The 21,580-nt window shown below is 41.6% G+C and overlaps 1 protein-coding gene across 2 annotated transcripts in view; it reads left to right on the top strand.

Annotated features, from left to right (window-relative positions):
* Positions 1-21,580, top strand: part of dbt (dihydrolipoamide branched chain transacylase E2) — a 48,027-nt gene that overhangs the window by 1,289 nt on the left and 25,158 nt on the right. For both annotated transcript variants that reach the window (XM_072274109.1, XM_072274110.1), the window contains exons 2-3: positions 13,735-13,855; positions 13,949-14,024. In XM_072274109.1, the coding sequence (XP_072130210.1) occupies positions 13,735-13,855; positions 13,949-14,024 (197 nt within the window). The remainder of the gene's footprint in view (positions 1-13,734; positions 13,856-13,948; positions 14,025-21,580) is intronic.

Below are 21,580 nucleotides of genomic sequence, written 5' to 3' on the forward strand. Positions count from 1 at the left end.
TGCAACCAACAAGATGGAAAAAACGCTAATGTTCAAAAGACAACAAAGTGTACAAATACAAAAAGAAATAATAAATGAGTAATAACTATTGAAAGCATGAGATGAAGAGTCCTTGAAAGTGGCCCATAGGTTGTGAGGACAGTTCAGTGATGGGGAGAGTGAAGTTATCCTCTCTGATTCAAGAGGCTGATTGTTGAGGGGTAATAACTGTTCCTGAATCTGGTGGTGTGGGTCTTGAGGCTCCTGTACCATCCTTCTGATGGCAGCAGTGAGGAGAGAGCATGACCTGAATTATGAGGTCCTTGATGATGTCCTGCAACAGCACCCCATGTAGATGTGCTCAATGGTCAAAGTACATTTATTATCAAAGTACGTACTTGTATGTCAGCATATACAACCTTGAGATTCATTTTCTTGTTGGCAATCACTTTAAATACAAGAAACACAGTAGAACCAACGAAAGACTATACACAAAAGGACGGACAGCTACCAATGTGCAAAATACAAAAAGAAAGAGAAAAAAGAAAATAAAGCAATAAATAGAGAACATGAGATGATGAGTGGTGCGAGTTCTTCTGAAATCAATAACCATTTCCTATGTCTTGTTGACATTGATGAAAAGTTCAAGTTCAGTTTATTGTCAGCTGTACACATCTATACCGCCAAATGGCACCAGGCCTTGAGCTCTTCCACCCGCTGTCTGTAAGTCACCTCTTTGTTGTGGTGATGAACACCACCACTGTTGTGTCATCGGCTAACCTTACGATGTGATTGCTCAGGTGTTTGGCCGTGCAGCCGTGTGAGCAGAGTGTACGGCAATGGGCTCAGCACACAGTCCGGGGGGGGGGGGGCGGTCAGCTGTGTAGAGGATGATGGGGAGAAAGGAGCAGTAGTACATCCTGGCTATCTGAGATCGGTCAGTTGGAAAGTTCAACACCCAGTTGCACAGTTCTGTATCTAGACTAAATATTAGAAATTTCTTCATAAAGGTCTTTGGACATTGGTGTTGAATGCCGAACTGAAATCCAGAAACAGCATTCTGCCATAAGTGTCATACAGCATAACTGAATCAACCAATGTCTCCAACTGGAAAGAACTCATTTTATCAAATCAGTAGTAGTTGACATTTTGTAAAGTTGTTAGTAATTTAATTCTATTATAACCCATCATACTGTGCAAATGATGGTCTCAACTTTGCCTTACTAACTACATTCCTTTCAGTTAATTTAAGTTAATCCATACAGTTTTTAAGATTTTCTTGGTAAGTATTGCATTTTCAGCATTTGGACAATTGCAGTGTTTTATATAGTGCAGATACAAAATTACTATATTCCTCCAGCCCCCATGTACTGATATATTATGACCTTTATAAAGTGAAGAACAAATAAAATATGGGGATGACAGTGTTTTTGAGGGAATGGAATTGTAATAATTGTAAAGACTGGTTAAATGATCAAAACAAAATATACAGAAAAATCGTCAAGCTGCAGAACTTTGATCTTGACATTCAAGCCAATGGAGATGATTAGTGATTGAATGTGGAGCTTTTCCTTTATAATTAATACTCAACATTGATTAGATTAAATTTCAAGGAAAGTATGTAATATTCAACCAGTTGCAAATAAAAAAAATGTAACATTTGCCCTTACTCTGCCATTAACTAACCATGTTTCACTGTTTGCACTACGGTATGTATAATTACACAATGGAACAGGGGCTATTGAATAACATTGAAGGTCAAATGATTTGGGGTCATGATTCAGCCTTTAAATATCTTTCCATTCTATGTTGTGCAAATAATGATGCAGGTAAATCATCAAAGCATTTAATTCAGATAATTTAAAAGTAGTAAAACCACAATTAACTTCCTGATGTGTTCTTTACTGGAGCAGGAGAAGTAATGTACATTTCCACCCTTCATATTATCTGTACATATGTGGTGGTGATATGAGGTTAAGACAATAGGTACAGGAGTAGGCCATTCGGCCCTTTGAGCCAGTACCACCATTCACTGTGATCATGGCTGATCATCCACAATCAGTACCCCGTTCCTGCCTTCTTCCCATATCCCTTGACTCTGCTATCATTAAGAGCTCCATCTGACTGTTTCTTGAAAGCACCCAGAGAATTGGTCTCCACTGCCTTCTGAGGCAGAGCATTCCACAGATGTTGGTAACTCTCTTGGGTAGATTGACAGCTTCAAATCACACAACCAAGAGTATGAAACCATCACAGTTCTTTGAGTATTAATAAAATATTGGCTCTCAAAGGTACTGGAAGTTGATATCTAAGACTTCATATCTTTAAGTTCAATCAGCCTTTTAACCTCATAAAATGTAATAAAGGAATATCTTAAATTTGATGAAATTCCCTTTATCCTTATCAAGAGGAAATCTGAAGATGCTGAAAATCTAAGCAAGATACACAAACAAAATGTTGGAGGAACTCACCAGGCCAAGCAGCATCTGTGGAAAAAAGTACAGTTGAGGTTTCCTCCAGCATTCTGTGTGTTGCTACCCTTATCCTTGTGTTGTTTGAAAAAAAATCTTACTCTGAATTTCCAAAGGTGATATTATGAATGCAAATAACAAGATTTTGGAAGTAAATGGATCTTTGAAATTCTGTACTTTTCTGCTGTGATTCCCTGAACCTCCCACAAGTACATCTAAATTATCAATCAAAGCTAAGAGTTGCCTAGAATCTCTTTTTAACTGTACAATTGGATTTTTGGCTACAATACTGCTTAAAATGTCACAGCCTCTGCTGTTTACTGATCCTTGCTGCACTAATTTCAGAAATGCTGGCCTTGAATTCATCTTGTAATTTGAAATGAGACTCAAGAGACTGAAGATACTGGTGTCTGGAACAAAAACAAACTGTGGTGGAACTAAATAGATTGGACAGCATCTGTGAGAGAAATGAGGTGTTGACATTTTGGTCAACGGTCTTAATCCAATTATATCTACTTTCAGTTTTCTTCCTCAGATGCTGCCTGATCCAGCAAGTTCCTCCAGCAACTTAGCTTGTTGTTTGTAATTTTACTAATTGTACACAATACTTATGCTGGCTGGTGGCATAGTGGCATCAGCACTGGACTTCGGAGTGAAGGCTCCCGAGTTTGAATCCAGCCAGCTCCCTTGCACGCTTTCCATCCCCCCCATCCTCTCCTCCCCCCTCCTCTCCCCTCCCCCACCTCCTCTCCCCTCCCCCACCTCCTCTCCCCTCCCCCACCTCCTCTCCCCTCCCCCACCTCCTCTCCCCTCCCCCACCTCCTCTCTCCTCCCCCCCTCCTCAATGCTTCAATGACTATCATCCATTAGCACTTACATCCATAGTGATGAAGCGTTTTGAGAGAATGGTGATGCAACCTATCAACTTCTACCTGAGAAGCAACTTGGATCCGCCTATCAGTTTGCCTATCGGAGCAACAGGTCCACAGCTGATGCCACTTGATTGGCTCTTCACTCAACCCTGGAACATCTGGACACCAAAGACAGTAAAAACATCAGGATGCTTTTTATTAGCTGCAGCTCAGCATTCAATATCATCCCTTCAAAGCTAACCAATAAGTTTTAAGACTCTAGCCTCAATACATCCTTGTGCAAATAGATCCTTGATTTCTTCACTTGCAGACCCCAGACAATTTGGATTCGTAACAACATCTGCTCTACAATCTCCGTCAGTATAGGTGCACCACAAGGCTGAGTGCTTCATCCCCTGCTCTACGCAGTTTACCTTTATGACTGTGTGGCTAAGCACATCTCCAATGCCATATTCAAGTTTGTTGATGACACCATTGTAGTAGGCCGAATCAAAGATGGTGATGAATCAGCATATAGGAGGAAGATTAGAAATCTGTCTGAGTGGTGCCACAGCAACAACCTCTTACTCAAAATCAGCAAGACCAAGGAGTTGATTATGCTTTGAGGAGGAGGAAATTGGAGACATTCCTTATCGGAGGATTAGAGGTGGGGAAGCTCAGCAACTGTTAATTCCAAGGTGTTACTATTTCAGAGGACCTATCTTGGCCCAGCAAGTAAGTGCAATTACGAAGAAAGCATGGCAGCGCTTGTACTTGGGAGTTTGCAAAGTTTTGCCATGACATCTAAAACTTTGACAAACTTCTATAGATGTGTAGTAGAGAGTATATTGACTGGCTGCATCATTGCTAGGTATGCATACACCAATGCCCTTGAGAGGAATATCATACAAAGTGTAGTGGATATGGCCCAGTCTGTTACAGGTAAAGCCCTCTCCGCCATTGACCACATTTACACAAAGTGTTGTCACAGGAAAGCAGCATCCATCATCAGGGATCCTCACCACCCAGGACATGCTCTATTTTTGCTGCTGCCATCAGGAAGAAGATACAGGAGCCTCAGGACTCTCACCACAGGTTCAGGAATAGTTGTTACTCTTCAACCATCAGGCTCTTGAACCAAAGGGGATAAATTCACTCAGCTTCACTTACCCCTTCATTGAAATGTTCCCACAACCAATAGACTCACTTTCAAGGATTCTTCGTCTTATGTTCTCAATATTTATTGCTTATTTATTTATTACTATTTCTTTCTTCCTGTATTTGCAGTTTGTTATACATTGGCTGAAAGCCCAGTCTTTCACTGATTCCATTATGGTTATTATTCAATAGTGGATTTATTGAGAATGCCCACAAGAAAATGAATATCAGGGTTGTATATGGTGACATATATGTATTATGAAAATAAATTTACTTTGAAGTTTGAATTTTGATATAAAGAAAGAAGCAATAAATCTTCATGAGGATTGGCAGGATTAACCATCCTTGGATGGTCTGTATCTGCTTCCACAGAACAGTGAAAGTTCTGCACTTGCACAGAGGTCATTTTAATAGTATGGGTCTAAGAGATGCAGGGTGGTGATGTATGCTGGAGTTGCTGTGAAATGGGAGTGCATGGTCTCAATTACTCCCAGTGCCATGTGCTGGTCAGGGCAAGAATAGGATGATAGTATAGATGAATGATTAGCCAAGGGAATGGTCCAGGGATCAGTGTTTCAGATTTCTGGATCATTAGGGTCTCTTCTGGGAAAAGCTATGTCTTGTACAGAATCAATGGGTTACACCTGTACCTTAGGGGGACCAATATCCTTGCAAGCAAGTTTACGTGAGCTGTTGGAGAGGATTTAAACTAATTCTAGCAGGAGGATGGAGAAAGAGGCTGGGATAATTGGTATACAAGTTGATGCATTGTATTGTGCGACTGTGAGGCAGATGGTAGGGCAAAATACAGCTACTGGAATGAGTTGAAGTGTAACATGAGGGTAAAATTGAAAAGAATGATGAACACAGGACTAAAGGTGTTATATTTGAATGCATGCAGTATATAGAATAAGTTAGAAGGTCTGTAGCACAGTTAGAAATAGGCAGTTATGACATGGGCATCACTGAGAAGTGGCTGAAAGAAGATCATAGTTGGAAGCTTAACATCCAAGGATACAAGTTGTTTTGAAATGACAGACAGGTAGGCAGAGGTGGTGGGCTGGTTCTGTTGGTAAAAAATGAAATCAAATTCTTAGTAAGAGGTGACATAGGAACAGAAGTTGTATAATCCTTGTGCATGGAGTTAAGGAATGGCAAGGGTAATAAGATCCTGATGGGAGCCGTATACAGGCCCCCAATACAGTAGCCAGGATGTCAGATATAAATTACAGCAAGAGATAGAAAAGGCATGTAATGAGGGCAATATTCCAATACAGGGGTCCCCTGCTTTTCGAGCATTTTTCTTTATGAAACCTCACTGTTACGAAAGACCTACATTAGTTCCCTGTTTTCGCTAACAGAAGGTGTTTTCACTGTTACGAAAAAAGGCAGCACGCGATAAAAGGCAACACACGCCCCGAGCAGCTGCTCTTCCCCGGATTCGGAACGGCATTCTCACCGGCATTGCTTAAACACGTGCCTGTGAGCAGCCGTTAGCAAGATGAGTTCTAAGGTATCGGAAAAGCCTAAAAGAGCTCGTAAGGCTGTTACACTTAGCGTAAAACTAGACATAATTAAGCGTTTCGATCGTGCTGAGGGAAGTAAGGACAAAGTGAGTTTGGCTTGTGGAAATTGACGAAGATGATGTTGAAGAGGTTTTGGAATCCCATGACCGAGAACTGATAGATGAAGAACTGATGCAATTGGAAGAGGAAAGGATAACAATCGAAACCGAATGAGTAATGATAAAGTACGACTTTAATTTTGAAAGGGTACGTCAGTTTCGAGCGTATTTGCAGGATGGTTTGAGTGCTTACAAAGATCTGTATGATAGAAAAATGCGCAAGGCTCAGCAGTCAAGCATACTGTTGTTTTTCAAGCCTTCCACATCAGCCACAGCAGACGACGAACCTCAACCTTCGACATTGAGGCAGGCAGAGATAGAAGATGATGAGCTGCCTGCCCTAATGGAAACAGACGACGATGAGATGACACCCCAGTGTCCCACCACCCCAACCCCCAGGCTGCGGACAGATACCGATTCGCGGAGAACGTAGCAGTAGCCGGGAGGCAGCCAGCACTCTTTAAGAAAAAAGCCAAAATAAACATGCTAATTAATTACCTGCCGGGTGGTACCTGATTAATTAGCATGTTTATTTCAGCTTTTTTCTTAAAGATCTGCTGTGTGCCTCCCGGATACCGCTGTACCACTGCATTCTTTGCAGATTGGTATCAGTTCGCTGCCCGGAGGGTGGGGGCCACTGCACCACCCCAACCTCCGACGACTCAGTCTAACACACCATCATCAGTGTGCTCAGCACTGTCCTAATTCTGGTAAGTGATACTACACTGTACATACATTATTTCTACTTTATATAGGCTGTGTATTTTTACGTGTTATTTGGTATGATTTGGCAGCTTCATAGCTTAAAAGTTACTGGAGAGTGCTTGCGCCGTGTTTTTGCCGAGAGCGGTTGTGTGGGATTTTCGCTACGGAGAACAGTTCAGGCAATGATTGTGGAAAAGTATTTCTACTTTATATAAGCTGCGTATTTATCATATCATTCCTGCTTTTACTATATGTTACTGTTATTTTAGGTTTTATGTGTTATTTGGCATGATTTGGTAGGTTATATTTGGGTCTGCGAACGTTCACAAAATTTTCCCATATAAATAAATGGTAATTGCTTCTTCACTTTACGACATTCCAGCTTACAAACCGTTTCATAGGAACGCTCTATCTTCAGATGGCGGGGGAAACCTGTAGTCATAGGGATGTCAGGTTGGTGCTAGATCCCAAAAGAGGGAATTTATAGAATGTCTACAAGATGGCTTTTTTTTTTAGTGCAGTGTGTGGTTGAGCCCACTAGGGGAAAAACAATTCTGGATCGGATGTTGTGTAATGAACCAGATTTGATGAGGGAACTTAAGGTAATGGAACCCTTAGAAGAAAGTGATCATAATATGATAGAATTCACCCTGCAATTTAAGAGGGAGAAACTAAAGTCAAATGTATCAGTATTGTAGTGGAGTATAAGGTATTACGGTGCCATGAGAGGGAAGCTGGCCAAGGTTTTTGGGAAAGAGACTCTAGCAGGGCTGATAGCAGAGCAGCCAAAGGAGAGAAAGGATGAAATAGCAACACACATCAAAGTTGCTGGTGAACGCAGCAGGCCAGGCAGCATCTCTAGGAGGAGGTACAGTCGACGTTTCAGGCCGAGACCCTTCATCAGGACTAACTGAAGGAAGAGTTAGTAAGAGATTTGAAACTGGGAGGGGGAGAGGAGATCCAAAATGATAGGAGAAGACAGGAGGGGGAGGGATGGAGCCAAGAGCTGGACAGGTGATTGGCAAAGGGGATATGAGAGGATCGTGGGACAGGAGGTCCGGGGAGAAAGACAAGGGGGTGGGAACCCAGGTGATGGGCAAGGGGTATAGTCAGAGGGACAGAGGAAGAAAAAGGAGAGTGAGAGAAAGAATGTGTGTATAAAAATAAATAACGGATGGGGTACGAGGGGGAGGTGGGGCATTAGCGGAAATTAGAAAAGTCGATGTTCATGCCATCAGGTTGGAGGCTACCCAGACGGAATATAAGGTGTTGTTCCTCCAACCTGAGTGTGGCTTCATCTTTACAGTAGAGGAGGCCGTGGATAGACATGTCAGAATGGGAATGGGATGTGGAATTAAAATGTGTGGCCACTGGGAGATCCTGCTTTCTCTGGTGGACAGAGTGTAGGTGTTCAGCAAGGCGGTCTCCCAGTCTGCGTCGGGTCTCGCCAATATATAGAAGACCACATCGGGAGCACCAGACGCAGTATATCACCCCAGCCGACTCACAGGTGAAGTGTCGCCTCACCTGGAAGGACTGTCTGGGGCCCTGAATGGTGGTAAGGGAGGAAGTGTAAGGGCATGTGTAGCACTTGTTTGCTTACAAGGATAAGTGCCAGGAGGGAGATCAGTGGGGAGGGATGGGGGGGCCGAATGGACAAGGGAGTCGCGTAGGGAGTGATCCCTGCGGAAAGCGGGGGGGGGGGGGAGGGAAAGATGTGGAATATGATGGTAAGCTAACCAATAATATAAAAGAAGATACAAAAGTTTTTCAGATATATAAAGGGTAAGAGAGAGGTGAGATTGGATTTTGGACTGCTGGAAAATGATGTTGGAGAGGTAATAATTGCTGGGGGGGTTGGAAATGGGGGATGTTTTTGTCAGTCTTCACTGTGGAAGGCACTACCTGGATACTGAAATTTGAGAATATCTAGGGGCAGAAGTGAGTGTAGTTGCTACTACTGAGGCAAAGGTGCTTTGGGAAGCCGCAAGGTCCGAATATAGATAAGTTACCTGGCCCAGGTGGTCTACGTGCCAGGGTTCTGAAAGAGGTAGCTAAAGAGGTTATGGAGGCAGAGTAATGGTCTTTCAAAAATCGCTAGATTCTGGAATGGTTCTGGAATGGTTCCAGAGTACAGAAAAATTACAAATATCTCTCCACTGTTTAAGAAGGAAGGGAGGCAGAAGAAAGGAAGTTGTAGGCCAATTGGCCTGACTTCAATGGTTGGGTAGATTTTGGAGTCCATTATTAAAGATGAAGTTTTGGGCTACTCGAGGCACATGGTAAAATAGGCCAGAGTCAGCATGGTTTCCTTCAGGGGAAATCTTGCCTAACAGATCTGTTGGAATTCTTTGAGGAAATAACAGGCAGGATAGACAAAGAGTTAATTGGATTTTGTTTACCTGGCTTTGACAAGGTGCCGCACATGAAGCTGCTTCAAAGTTCAAAGTAGATTTATTACTGAAGTACATATATGTCACCATATACAGGTTTCCCCCGCCATCCGAAGATAGAGCGTTCCTATGAAACGGTTCGTAAGCCGGAATGTCGTAAAGCGAAGAAGCAATTACCATTTATTTATATGGGAAAATTCTGTGAGCGTTCGCAGACCCAAAAATAACCTACCAAATCATGCCAAATAACACATAAAACCTAAAATAACTGTAACATATAGTAAAAGCAGGAATGATATGATAAATACGCAGCTTATATAAAGTAGAAATACTTTTCCACAGTCATTGCCTGAACTGTTCTCCGTAGCGAAAAACTCATGCAAGTGCCGTCAGCAAAATCACGGCGCAAGCGCTCTCCAGTAACCTTTAAGCTATGAAGCTGCCAAATCATACCAAATAACACGTAAAAATACACAGCCGATATAAAGTAGAAATAATGTATGTACAGTGTAGTATCACTTACCGGAATTGGGAAAGTGCGGAGCAGACTGATGATGGTGTGTTAGACTGAGTCGTTGCAGGCTGGGTGGTGCAGTGGCCCCCACCCTCTGGGCCACCAACCGATACCGATCCGCAAAGCATGCAGGGGTCCAGCGGTAGCCAGAAGGTACACAGCACATCTTTAAGAAAAAAGCCGAAATAAACATGCTAATTAATTAGGTGCCTCACGGCACGTAATTGTCGGCCCAGATCAGTGCTGATTGCCGATTGCATCACCTCTGATCTGGGCCGACAATTACGTGTTGGGCAGCACCTAATTAATTAGCATGTTTATTTCGGCTTTTTTCTTAAAGATGGGCTGTGTGCCTCCCAGCTACTGCTGCATTCTCCGCGAATCGGTATCTGTCTGAGGCCTTGGTGTTGGGGTGGTGGGACACTGGAATGTCGTCCCATAGTCGTCTGTTTCCAGTAGAGCAGGCAGCTCGTCGCCTATGACTGCCCGCTTCAATGTCGAAGGTCGAGGTTCGTCGTCTGCTGTGGCTGATGTGGAAGGTTTGCTTGACTGCTGAGCCTTGCGCATTTTTCTGTCATACAGTTCTTTGTAAACACTCAAACCATCCTGCAAATATGCCCTAAACTGACGTACCCTTTCAAAATTACTTTATCATTACTCATTCGGTTTCGATTGTTATCCTTTCCTCTTCCAATTGCATCAGCTGTTCATCTATCAGTTCTTGGTCATGGGATGCCAAAACCTCTTCAACATCATCCTCGTCAACTTCCACAAGCCAAGCTCATTTTGTCCTTACTTCATTCACCACGATCAAAACGCTTAATTATGTCTAGTTTTACGCTAAGTGTAACACCCTTATGAGCTCTTTCAGGCTTTTCCGATACCATAGAACTCATCTTGCAAATGACTGCTCACAGGCATGTGTTTAAGCAATGCCGGTGAGAACGCAGTTCCAAATCCGGGGGAAAGTGACTGCTCAGGGCGCGCGCTGACTTTTATCGTAACAGTGAAAACACCTTCTGTTTGCGAAAACAGGGTACTAATGTAGGTCTTTTGTAGCAGTGAGGTTTTGTAAAGCGATCGTTCGAAAAGCGGGGGACACCTGTACAACCCTGAGATTAATTTTCTTATGGGCATACTCAATAAATTCATATTGGCATAATTATCATAATAGCATTAATGAAAGCCTGCACCAATTTGGGCATTCAACCAGTATGTAAAAGACAATAAACTGCAGATACAAAAAGAAAGAATAATAATCGTAAATAAGCAAGAGGATGAAGAGTCTTTGAAAGTGAATCCATAGTTTGCGGGATCATTTCAATGATGGGGCAAGTGAAGTTGAGTGTTGGTTGAGGGATAGTAACTGTTCTTGAACATGGTGGTGTGAGTCCTGTGGCTCCTGAACTACCTTCCTGATGGCACTAGCGAGAAGAGAATATGCTCTAGGTGGTGGGGGTCCCTGATGATGAATGCTGCTTTCCTGTGACAACATTTTGTGCAGATGTGCTCAAGGCTGGGCAGGACTTTACCTGTGATGGATTGGACCGTATCCACTATGTTTAGAGAGATTTTCTGTTCATGGGCATTGGTGTTTCCATACCATGCTATATGGTGCTGAGGAATTATATGCAGAATTAAAAGGGCTAAAACCTAACTGACTTATTGGCAGCTTGACAAGTCGTGCTGTGGGAATAACGTATGAACAAAGAAGTGTTTGTTGCATGAGATAGCTACTGGGTACCCTTATCAGAGTATGTATGTGATAACAAATTGTTTAACAGCAGCCCCAGACAATATTCAGGTGCTCACTTGATTTGCAGGTTTTCCCAAGCTCTACGAGTGGAACTTTGTAGTTCAACTGAGTGAAACTTTGTAGTTCAACTGAGTGATATAAGCTTCCTAAGAAACAGTATATAATTTTAAGTAAACTGTGTTTGACAATTATTCCCTGGGTCTGAGCCTAAAGTCCTCTGATGGTGAGGCAGTACAACAATGCACCCAGTCAATATACTCTCTACTACACATCTATAGAAGTTTGTCAGAGTTTTCAGGTGTCAAGCCAAATGTTAGCAAATTCCTAAGGAGGTAGAGGTGCTGCCGTGCTTCCTTTGTAATTGCACTTGCATGTTGGGCCCAAGACAGGTCCTCCGAAATAATAACTTTGAGGAATTTAAGGTTGTTGAACCTCTCCACCTCTGCTTTCCTCATACTTCCCTCATACTTCTCTTTCCTGTAATACCATGAGCTGATACCTTGCTTAGCAGGAATTACAGGAAAGATACCTGCATGGATAGAAGATTGGCTGACTGGCAGGAGGTAAAGAGTGGGAATAAAGGGGGCCTTTACTGGTTGGCTGCCAGTAACTTGTGTTTGGTAGAGGTCGGTGTAGAGACTGCTTCCTTTTATATGTTAGCGATTTGGACGGTGGAATTGATGTCTTTGTGCCCGAGTTTGCAGACAGTAAAAGATCAATGGAGGGGCAGGTAGTGTTGAGGAAACAGTGAGTCTGCAGAAGGACTTGGACAGTTTGGAGAATGGGCAAAGAAGAGGCAGATGGAGTATAGTGCTGGGAATTGTACAGTCATGCACTTTGGTAGAAGGAATAAAGGAGTGGACTATTTTCTAAACAGGGAGAAAATTCCATAAATCAGAGATGCGAAAGAACTTGGGAGTCCTTGTGCATGATGGACTTGGAGTATTGTGAGCAGTTTTGGGCCTCTTTTCAAAGAAATGATGGCATTGGAGAGGGTTGAGAGGGAGTTCACGAGAATAATTCTGGGAATGAAATAGTTAACATATGAAGAGTGTTTGATGGCTCTGTCCTGTACGTGCTGGAGTTTAGAAGAATTGGGGGGGGGAGGTTCTCATTGAAACCCATCAAATATTGAAAGGCCTTGATCGCGTGGATGTGGAGAGGATGCTTTATATAGTGGGTAAGTCTAAGACCAGAGGGCATAGCCTCAGAATAGAGAGATGTCCATTTAGAACCGTGATGAGGAATTTCTTTAGCCAGAAGGTAGTGGAAGAACTCATTGACTTAATTATTTAACTGTTAAACAATTTTGGATAAATTCTCTGTATAGCAGAAGAAGGTTCACTTTAGTGAAAATCAAATTCAACGTAATGGAAAAATACAGTTAACCATAAACTATACTTGTTGCATTCTATGGTAATAGGGCATACAGGATGTTTAAAATTGTTTCACTGGTGTTTTCATCATTACTGTTTCATATTGCATAGTAAAAAAGGGGAATGGTTGGAGCTTCTAGCTGCTCTTACTCTTAAAAGCATTAACTTTTAAAATAACTTCTAAGAGCATCACACATAAAAGTTGCTGGTGAACGCAGCAGGCCAGGCAGCATCTATGGGAAGAGGTACAGTCGACGTTTCGGGCCGAGACCCTTCGTTAGTCCTGACAGAGGGTCTCAGCCCAAAACATCGACTGTACCTCTTCCTATAGATGCTGCCTGGCCTGCTGCATCTACCAGCAACTTTTGTGTGTGTGATGCTTGAAATTCCAGCATCTGCAGATTTCCTCCTGTTTGCGATTCTAAGAGCATATTTGTCAAAGTTTGTGATGGCATTGATTGGCCAGATAATTGATAATGAAGCTCAGAGGTAAGCAATATATCCCCATCATACACATAGAAATATGTCCTTGTGGGAAAATGACTTCTTTGCCCTTTGCACAGGATGTTTGGCCTTCTGCCAGTTTGAGGCAGAAGTTTCTCTTGTGGTTAAACCATAATTGATGCTGTCTTGGCAGACCAACAGCCAAGACCACTGACCACTGCTACTCAAGGTGATGGGTCCTTCCCAATAATGCTGTTTTTGTTTCCTGTTGTTCAGCAATAGCAGTAACAGAAGTTATGAATGATTGACCATTCTCTGTGAAGAGCATAGGAAGAGATTTTGAATTGCAAATGTCAAATTTCTCAATTTTCCCTTTCCTATTTCTTAGAGGTTGTTACAATTGCAATACTGCCATTGAAGTCTATATTGTTACATCTGTTAATTGTCTCTGTTTCTCTGCCAGGTATGTGTGCACCACTATAGATGTTGTAGTAATGGTCATTTTATGAAGCCACAATATCCTATATTTAACAAGTCATCTATTCAAGTCTGCGTACAGTCAAGATATTTAAGAACCTCTGCTGGTAATTGCAATGTTCACTAGTTTCTCTTTGAACTCATAATTTAACATGATCAGTTATGTCAACTGTTGACTTACCTTTTACTTACTTTTGCAGCTGTTAATGGTCAAGTTGTTCAGTTTAAACTTTCTGACATTGGAGAAGGGATTACAGAAGTTAATGTGAAGGAATGGTAAGTTGATTCCAAATGATGATTTTGTGTTCCAGAATTGCTATGGGCCCAGTCAACAAATCTTTTGTTCATAAAATTGATTTACTGGTTAATTTTTGTCTAGGACGTATTTTACAATGCAAGAGTGTACCTCTTCATTTGTCTTGTGTTTTGTATAAGAAAATTTCTAAGAGTACAACTTAATATTGACCATGTAATCTGGTGAATAATTTTTGTTTTAAAGACTATTGTGTTTGAATTGTGCCTCATCATTTCCTTCAAACATTGTTACAGCCCAGTGTACAGATGAGGTATCTGTACACAACAAAATCCCACAAATAGAAATGGGATGTATGGCTGGCTGCCCTGTGTCAAAGAAAGACAAACTTGTATTTTAGATAGCTTCTTTCATGGCTGAAGGTTGAATGAACTAATGTATCTCACCAATCATTGGGATGCTTTTGACATGCAGACACTAATGTTTTTAGGTTGAAGAAAGTATATTGGATCAACTATCAGAATAATTTGTTTTCCTTCTCAATAGAGTAACATATTAACATCTCAAGTTTGCTATTTATCCTAAAAAGCTATTACCTCATGAAATTCAGTGTTGTATTAGTATAAATCAAAATTATGTGTGAATTCTTGAGATGATTCCTCAGACCTGCAATATTGCCAAACAAACTAAGTAGCTTACAGTAACTTAACGACATTAATCTGTATGTAAAAAGAAAAGAATACTAGATGTTGTAAACCATTTTGAATGCTCTGTGCAGACAGCAGAAGCACTACTACATTTTTGACACAAGGCTCCTGGACAGGATACAAGTAATTCTTGACATGACTGGTTTTACTTGCTCTTACATACATTACAACTAGTTATTTTGAAAGCAACATTCAACACTGTTTTATTCTTTAGAGCTTCCCTTCTATTGTAATCTTGAAAATCTTAAAACACAGGCTTTGTTTTCCTCTTTACCAATTGTTAATATTTTTCATGTCCCCTGACTGTTTTCAACTTTAATCTACTGCATTATGGACTGTACTACTTAAAATTAATTTGGCATTTGCTTTTAAATTTCCTTGGAAGAGTTGATAAGTGATTGCATGGAAGACAAATAGGCAGAACCACATATGCAACTTCTGCTGTTAAAAAAGCGGCTCATAATGAGGACAAAAAAGGCAAGGAGTCACTGATACTTTATATATTGTTTTGTGTCTGTAACAATATAGTATGGAAAATACATACTTCAGTGTAAAACTTCTGCAGCTAGGCAGATACAGTCTACAATCATGAGGAAACTAATTGAATATTCCAATATGACTGCTTTCTTGAAACAGTAATAAAGAGAGTATTACATCATGAACTTGAGCTCGTTGTATGTTGTTTGTGAATTGCTAGTAGTTTGCTAGATGGGGCTACCTCCTAAAACTGTTCGAACTTTTGGGTAATCATGGTTATGGAACTTATTATTAGAGCTTTATCCATTTGAATGAATTTTGAATGAGAGCATTAGAAAATTACATCACTGAAACAGGCAAAAATTATTATGGGATCTGACAGACTAGATTTAGGTATGGTGTTCCCTCACATGAGGTGTTTAGAACCAGGAACCACAATTTCAAAACGGGGACAATGGTTCAGTAAAGAAATGCAGAGAAATGTTTTCAGATGGTGGTGACTCTATGGAATTCTGTAGCAGCTCTTGCTGGGTATATCCAATGTAGAGATCAATTATGATTTTATTAAATGACGTTGGTGTGAGTGACCAAATAGACCATTATTTTTAAATATTTTTGTCTCCGTGAGATTTTTTTTGCTCTGAATCCAATTAGAAAACATGGCTGATACGAATTTGTGCTACATTTTACGTTGTTAATTGTCAGAAGGTTTTTTTTAAAGTGTACATGCTAGAAATCTGAAATAAAAAAGAAAATGTTGGAAACACTTGGCATTAACTTGGACAAGCTCTTCTCTGTTTCTCTTCAATTGCTGCCTGAATGTTTCCAGCATTCTAACTGCACAATGGAAGCCTCCAAATTACATGGAAACAAAAATACAGGTTGAGCTCCCCTTATCCAAAATTCCAATGTCCGAAAACCTCTGAAAATTCCACAAGGTGCTGGGATAATTCCTAGACGATGCGCAGATCTCTGCACACCACAAACAGTTCTGTGAAGTGACCTCACATACATAATGAACAGAAGTGAATTCTGAGTGGATTCGTCAGCGTCAGTGAACATATGCTGATAATGAAACAATTAAAGATTCTTCATGAACATATGCTCATCATGAAAACAAGCAAAGATCCATCATGAACTGACAATTAAAGGTAATCATGAATATTCAGCAGGCTGGTTGCAGGAATTTGAGAAAAGGCACACCATGAAATTTTAAAAGATTTGTGTTGATAGAACACCTGATCATGACGCAGCAGAGAAATTTATTGATAAGTTTGCCAAGATTGTCGCCGATGAAATTCTAACATGCTGAATGGTTGCGTCAGGACATATGTGTGATGAACAAGTGTAAGACAAAAACTTTTGACCGGTAGCACATGAGTTCAGAGTCATGAATGGTGGAGCTGCCAAATAGTCACTGACTGTCCACCTGGGTGGTTGAGGTAGTGATAGCTTACCTTTCTGGTGGTTCAATGTATGCATTATTGTTTCATGTACAAAATTATTAAGTATATTATAAACTGTATATGTAAACGCAAAATAATCTGCAGATGCTGGGGTCAAAGCAACACTCACAACATGCTGGAGGAACTCAGCAGGTCAGGCAGCATCCGTGGAAAAGATCGGTTGATGTTTTGGGCCAGAACCCTTTGTCACAGTCCTGACGAAGGGTTCTGGCCCGAAGCATCAACCGATCTTTTCCACGGATGCTGCCCGACCTGCTGAGTTCTTCCGGCGTGTTGTGAGTTAAACTGTATATGTAATGTAAATGGATCTTGTGTTTAAAGTTGGGTTTCATTCCCAAGCTATCTCATTATATAGATGCAAGTATTCCAAAATCTGAAAGGCTTCCGGCCCCAGACACTTCAGATAAGGGGCAGTCAACCTTGTATTCATAATTGATATAATGACCAATGGTGTTCTCCAAACACTGACACTAATGGCTATTAAAATGGCTGTTCTAATTGTGAACTGGGTGAAACTGGTTTAAATGCAGTGTGAAAATTATATCTAAAACTAATTTAGTTTATATAGCCCAACATTACAAAGACAACCTGGATTTTTTTCTCTTTTTTCCTGTAGTATCTGTAGTAAGTCAGTTTACTGAAGGAAAAGTGTCTATTGAAATAGATAGGTGCTGGATGCAGTTGGGCTAAAAGGTTGAGAAAGTATTTTCAGGGAGAGTAAAAGAGGTGGTGTAGGGAGAGGGGTGGAGGAAGGAAGGTGTGTAAAATATGCCACGACATCTAACTAGGATAGCCAAAGGTTTTGTCAGTGAAGATCAAACAAAGTGCATAGGGAAGAGGTCTTTGTGGAAGCAGAGAATATGCAAGAGTGCATGGAATGATTTAGCACAGGACCAGGCCCCTCCGCGCACAATGTTGTGCCAGACTAATTCAGCTAATGGTGCTTACTTGTACTAATCTCTTCTGCCTGTACATGGATCTAAATCTGTTTAAATCATTTTATCATATCAGGGTGGGGGGGGGGTGTAAAGAATGGTGAATTCAGGTTATTGAATGATGGAGAAGCAATGCAGTTTTGCAAGGAGGTGTGGAAACCAACTAGGATTTAATGAAGGAAGAGGCATGACTGTGGGACATTGGATGAATTAATAATAAAAATGTAGATCATCAGAAAGAATATCAGTATACTTAGGACTAAAATATTGATAAAGATTCTGATTCTGGTAGAAATGAAGTAAGATAGAGCTGTTCTGCAACATTCATCATTTAGCGTAGGTAAATTTTGTTTCTCTCTGATCTATTTCTGTTTCTCTCTCACTTCACATCTTGCTCCCTAGTTTCAAAGCTCTTTCCCTAATTTTTTACTCCTCCTGTTTCTATCTAATAACTCCATGATTCTTCTTTGATCACTTTTTTTTCATTTAGAGTATGATGGACCAATTGGTGGGTTTTCATTAGGCATGTCAGAACTGCAGGGCCATCAGCCATAGAGAATATCATGAGTTAATGAAAGACCAAGCATTCCAGAGTTGCAGGCTGGTGGGATAGGTTGAAAGAGAGAAGGATCCAGTCAAAGCTACTGGCTATGATTACAGTTGCACGTAAAATATTATAGCATAGTGCTTTTAGACCTTGGTTGAAAAGTTAGTTTGAAGATTAGTTTTAAGCTTTGTTTTGATGACGGTGAAGAGTTGTGATTATAGGGTTTTAAGTTTCATAAAATGAAGTTCTGAGTGTGCAATTTCACTCTTGTTACAACTGTCTCATATTGTTTGATGGTCTCTCATTCTTCTTTCTATCATTGCTTTTTTTTGTTCTCTCCCTATCTTTTTCCAGTGACTGAGGCTAAATATTAGGTGGGTAAAAGATTGCATTTTCAGGTGGTTAATTTGATGGAAAAGGATTTGACAAGCTACAACCTGGCTGCATGTTGTGTATGATTAGCAGAGGCAGAAGGGGAGATTAGCCAGGGTTGGGCAGTTGTCTTAAATGTGAAGTGAACATATTTCCAACACTGCTGCATACCTGCTCCATACTCAAGCTCATTGCTTCTTTTATCCTAGCATCCATCAGATGTCCTCTGCCCCTTTCTCACTCTTTACTTTCTCACCTGGTTGTTTATCATCAGCAAGTGTATTTCTCAATCATTGTTATGGACTTTAAGCAGTAGTACAGTTTTGGTCACTCTGTTATAGTAATTATATGGTTAAATTAGAGTGCAGAAAAGATTTACAAGGCTGTTTCTAGGACTACAGCAGGGGTCCCCAACCTTTTTTGCACCGCGGACTGCTTTAATATTGACAATATTCTTGCGGACCGGCCAGGGGGGCGCGGGGGGAGGTGGCGGTGCTGGTGGTGGTGTTAATCACGACCTGAATATAGGTGATAAGTCAACTATAAGTCACTTATCAGTGGCTATACACCAATTTTGTTTCTAAAAGGGTTTATCTAATGAATTTAATATTAAACACACAGCGCATATTTTCCTCGCACGAATAAAGTGATAAGTCATAAGGGGGTTCCTTATGTCCAGTCTATTCCACAATTTAGTTTTCACTGCAGAAAACTCTGCTTCACAGAGGTATGATGTTGGAAAGGGAAGCAAAGTTTTCAATGCTTTTGTGCCTATCTCAGGATATTCAGCCTTGACTTTGATCCAGAATGCCAGCAGAGATGGTATGTCAAACATACTTTTCAGCCCACCGTCATTTGCAAGCTCGAGGAGTTGATCTTCTTCCTGCACTGACATGGATGGTTCACCGGGGACATTCACAAATGGGTCACGGACCCATTCCTTTGCACGTCTTGGGTCATTTGCAGTGAGGAAGTAACGCTCGAATTCTGTCGACAGTGAAGATAGGTGATCACGCACCAGCTGTGAGAAGGACGGTGCAGCCTCAGTCTCTCCCAACTCAGCTAATGTTGGGAACATCTCAAATATGCCCCTGTCTACTTGCCATCCCCACAGTTCCAGTTTGGCTGTGAAAACAGACACTTTATCTGCCAACTTGAAGACAGTTGTCATTCTCCCCTGAAGTGACAAATTGGGTTCATTGAGCAGGTTGAAGATGTCACACAGATAAGCAAGTTTTGCTATCCACTCCTCGTCACTGATGTGTGCTGCCAGTGGTGACTTTTTTCCTGAAAGGAATCTCTGTAGCTGCTCTCTTAACTCAAAAACCCTGGCCAGGGCTCTCCCCCTTGATAGCCACCTGACTTCAGTGTGTAAGAGAAGGCGTTTGTGCTCTGCATCCATTTCCTCGCAAAGCTGCTCAAACAGACGTGAGTTAAGGGCTTTGCTTTGATGTGATTGGTAACTTCAACAACGCCACTCAATACGCTGTTGAGATCAGGTGACATTTTTCAGCTAGCCAGCATTTCCCAGTGTGTGACACAGTGTGTAGACTGGCATTCAGGAGCAACCTCTTTGACTTGGATAGTGAAACCAGACTTGTTAAGCCGTTCCAAAAGTTGTGCTTCAATGTCCTCTGCTATGTCATCGATTCTCTTTGAAACTGTGGTAGCTGAAAGAGAAACCTGTGCCATCTTGTTAGCTGCAGTTTCTCCCAACAGTTCACAGCACGTCCTTGGCAGCAGGCAGACTCAATTCTTCACCAACAGTGAAAGGCTTCTTAGCCTTTGCAATACAGCTAGCCATTAAGTACAACGCTCTCAGAGCAGCAGCATTTGTGGAGGTGGTGGCTTTCAGCACTTGCTTCTGTCCCGCTTGATCACGTTTTTTCCCACTCAAAAAACTCAGTGGGTTTGTCTTTAAGTGCAGGGTGCTTGGACTTAAGGTTCCAAAATAGTTTTGAGGGCTCCATTGCCTCATTAGACTGCTTGTCTCCACATATCACATAAAGGGGGCTTGGAGCGTGCGAGTCATTGGTTGCAATAAAACCATGTTTTATGTACGACTCGTCATATTTTCTGTTGAAGGAAACCTTTTTTTTTTGCAGTCTCGGCCTCAGCTGTCTCTGCGTTATCATCATCGTTAGGCCTTTTATGTCCCCTACCACCTCTTCCAAAGAAACTCTGATCCGTCATTTGATTTTTACTCATCGAGTAGTTGTAGGGTAATGACCGACTGATGTCCTTGCGTGGGTAATGACCTCGCGTGCATTCAAGTTCAACAGTGGGCGTGACAGGGAATGAGGAAAGGTGCAGTTGACTCATATCGTTTCCTCGCAGCCTGGTAGCACATGCTTTGCGGCCCGGTGGTTGGAGACCACTGGACTACAGGGCCTGAGATATAGAGAGAGGTTTCCCAGGCTAGGTCTTTATTCCATTAATCTTAAAGAATTGTTTCATATGAGAGCCATACATAATGGGATAGGTAACAGTCTTTTCCACAGGGTAGGGGAGTCCAGAGATAGCAGGAATAGATTTGTGACTGAGAGGGTAAAGATATAAAAGGGAGTTGAAGGGCAGCATTTTGCATACAGTGTAATGAATAAATGGGATGAGCTGCCAGAGGAAGTGATTGAACAGGTACAAAAGTATAATTCAAGAATCACTTGGGTGCATGGAGAGACAGGCTTGGACATGTGGGCTGAATGCAGGAAATTGGGACGAGCTTGGCGTGGACTGATTAGATCAAAGGACCTGTATCCATGCTATATTGTTCTAAGACTAATTGAGGCTCAAGCTTTGTTCCTTGGAGTACTTGATGGTCTGCCAGCTGACGGAGATGTCCGTGACTGAATGCTGCCGACTGGCACACTCTCGTCTGCAGGAGTACGTTCTGAGGGATGCACTCAAACTTGGTGCAGCCACCGCGAAGGCCCGGTGGGGAAGGACCACAGTTTAACGTTCATCACCCGTAGGAGGGGGAGAGGTTGGGTGGGGAGGAGACCTACCCTCATCAGCGGTGTGGACAGATAATCAACATGGTGCCCAAGGAGTGGGTGGAATTGTTAATTTGGGAAA

This window comes from Mobula birostris, chromosome 12 (assembly GCF_030028105.1).
Source record: "Mobula birostris isolate sMobBir1 chromosome 12, sMobBir1.hap1, whole genome shotgun sequence".
Classification (NCBI taxonomy): domain Eukaryota; kingdom Metazoa; phylum Chordata; class Chondrichthyes; order Myliobatiformes; family Myliobatidae; genus Mobula; species Mobula birostris.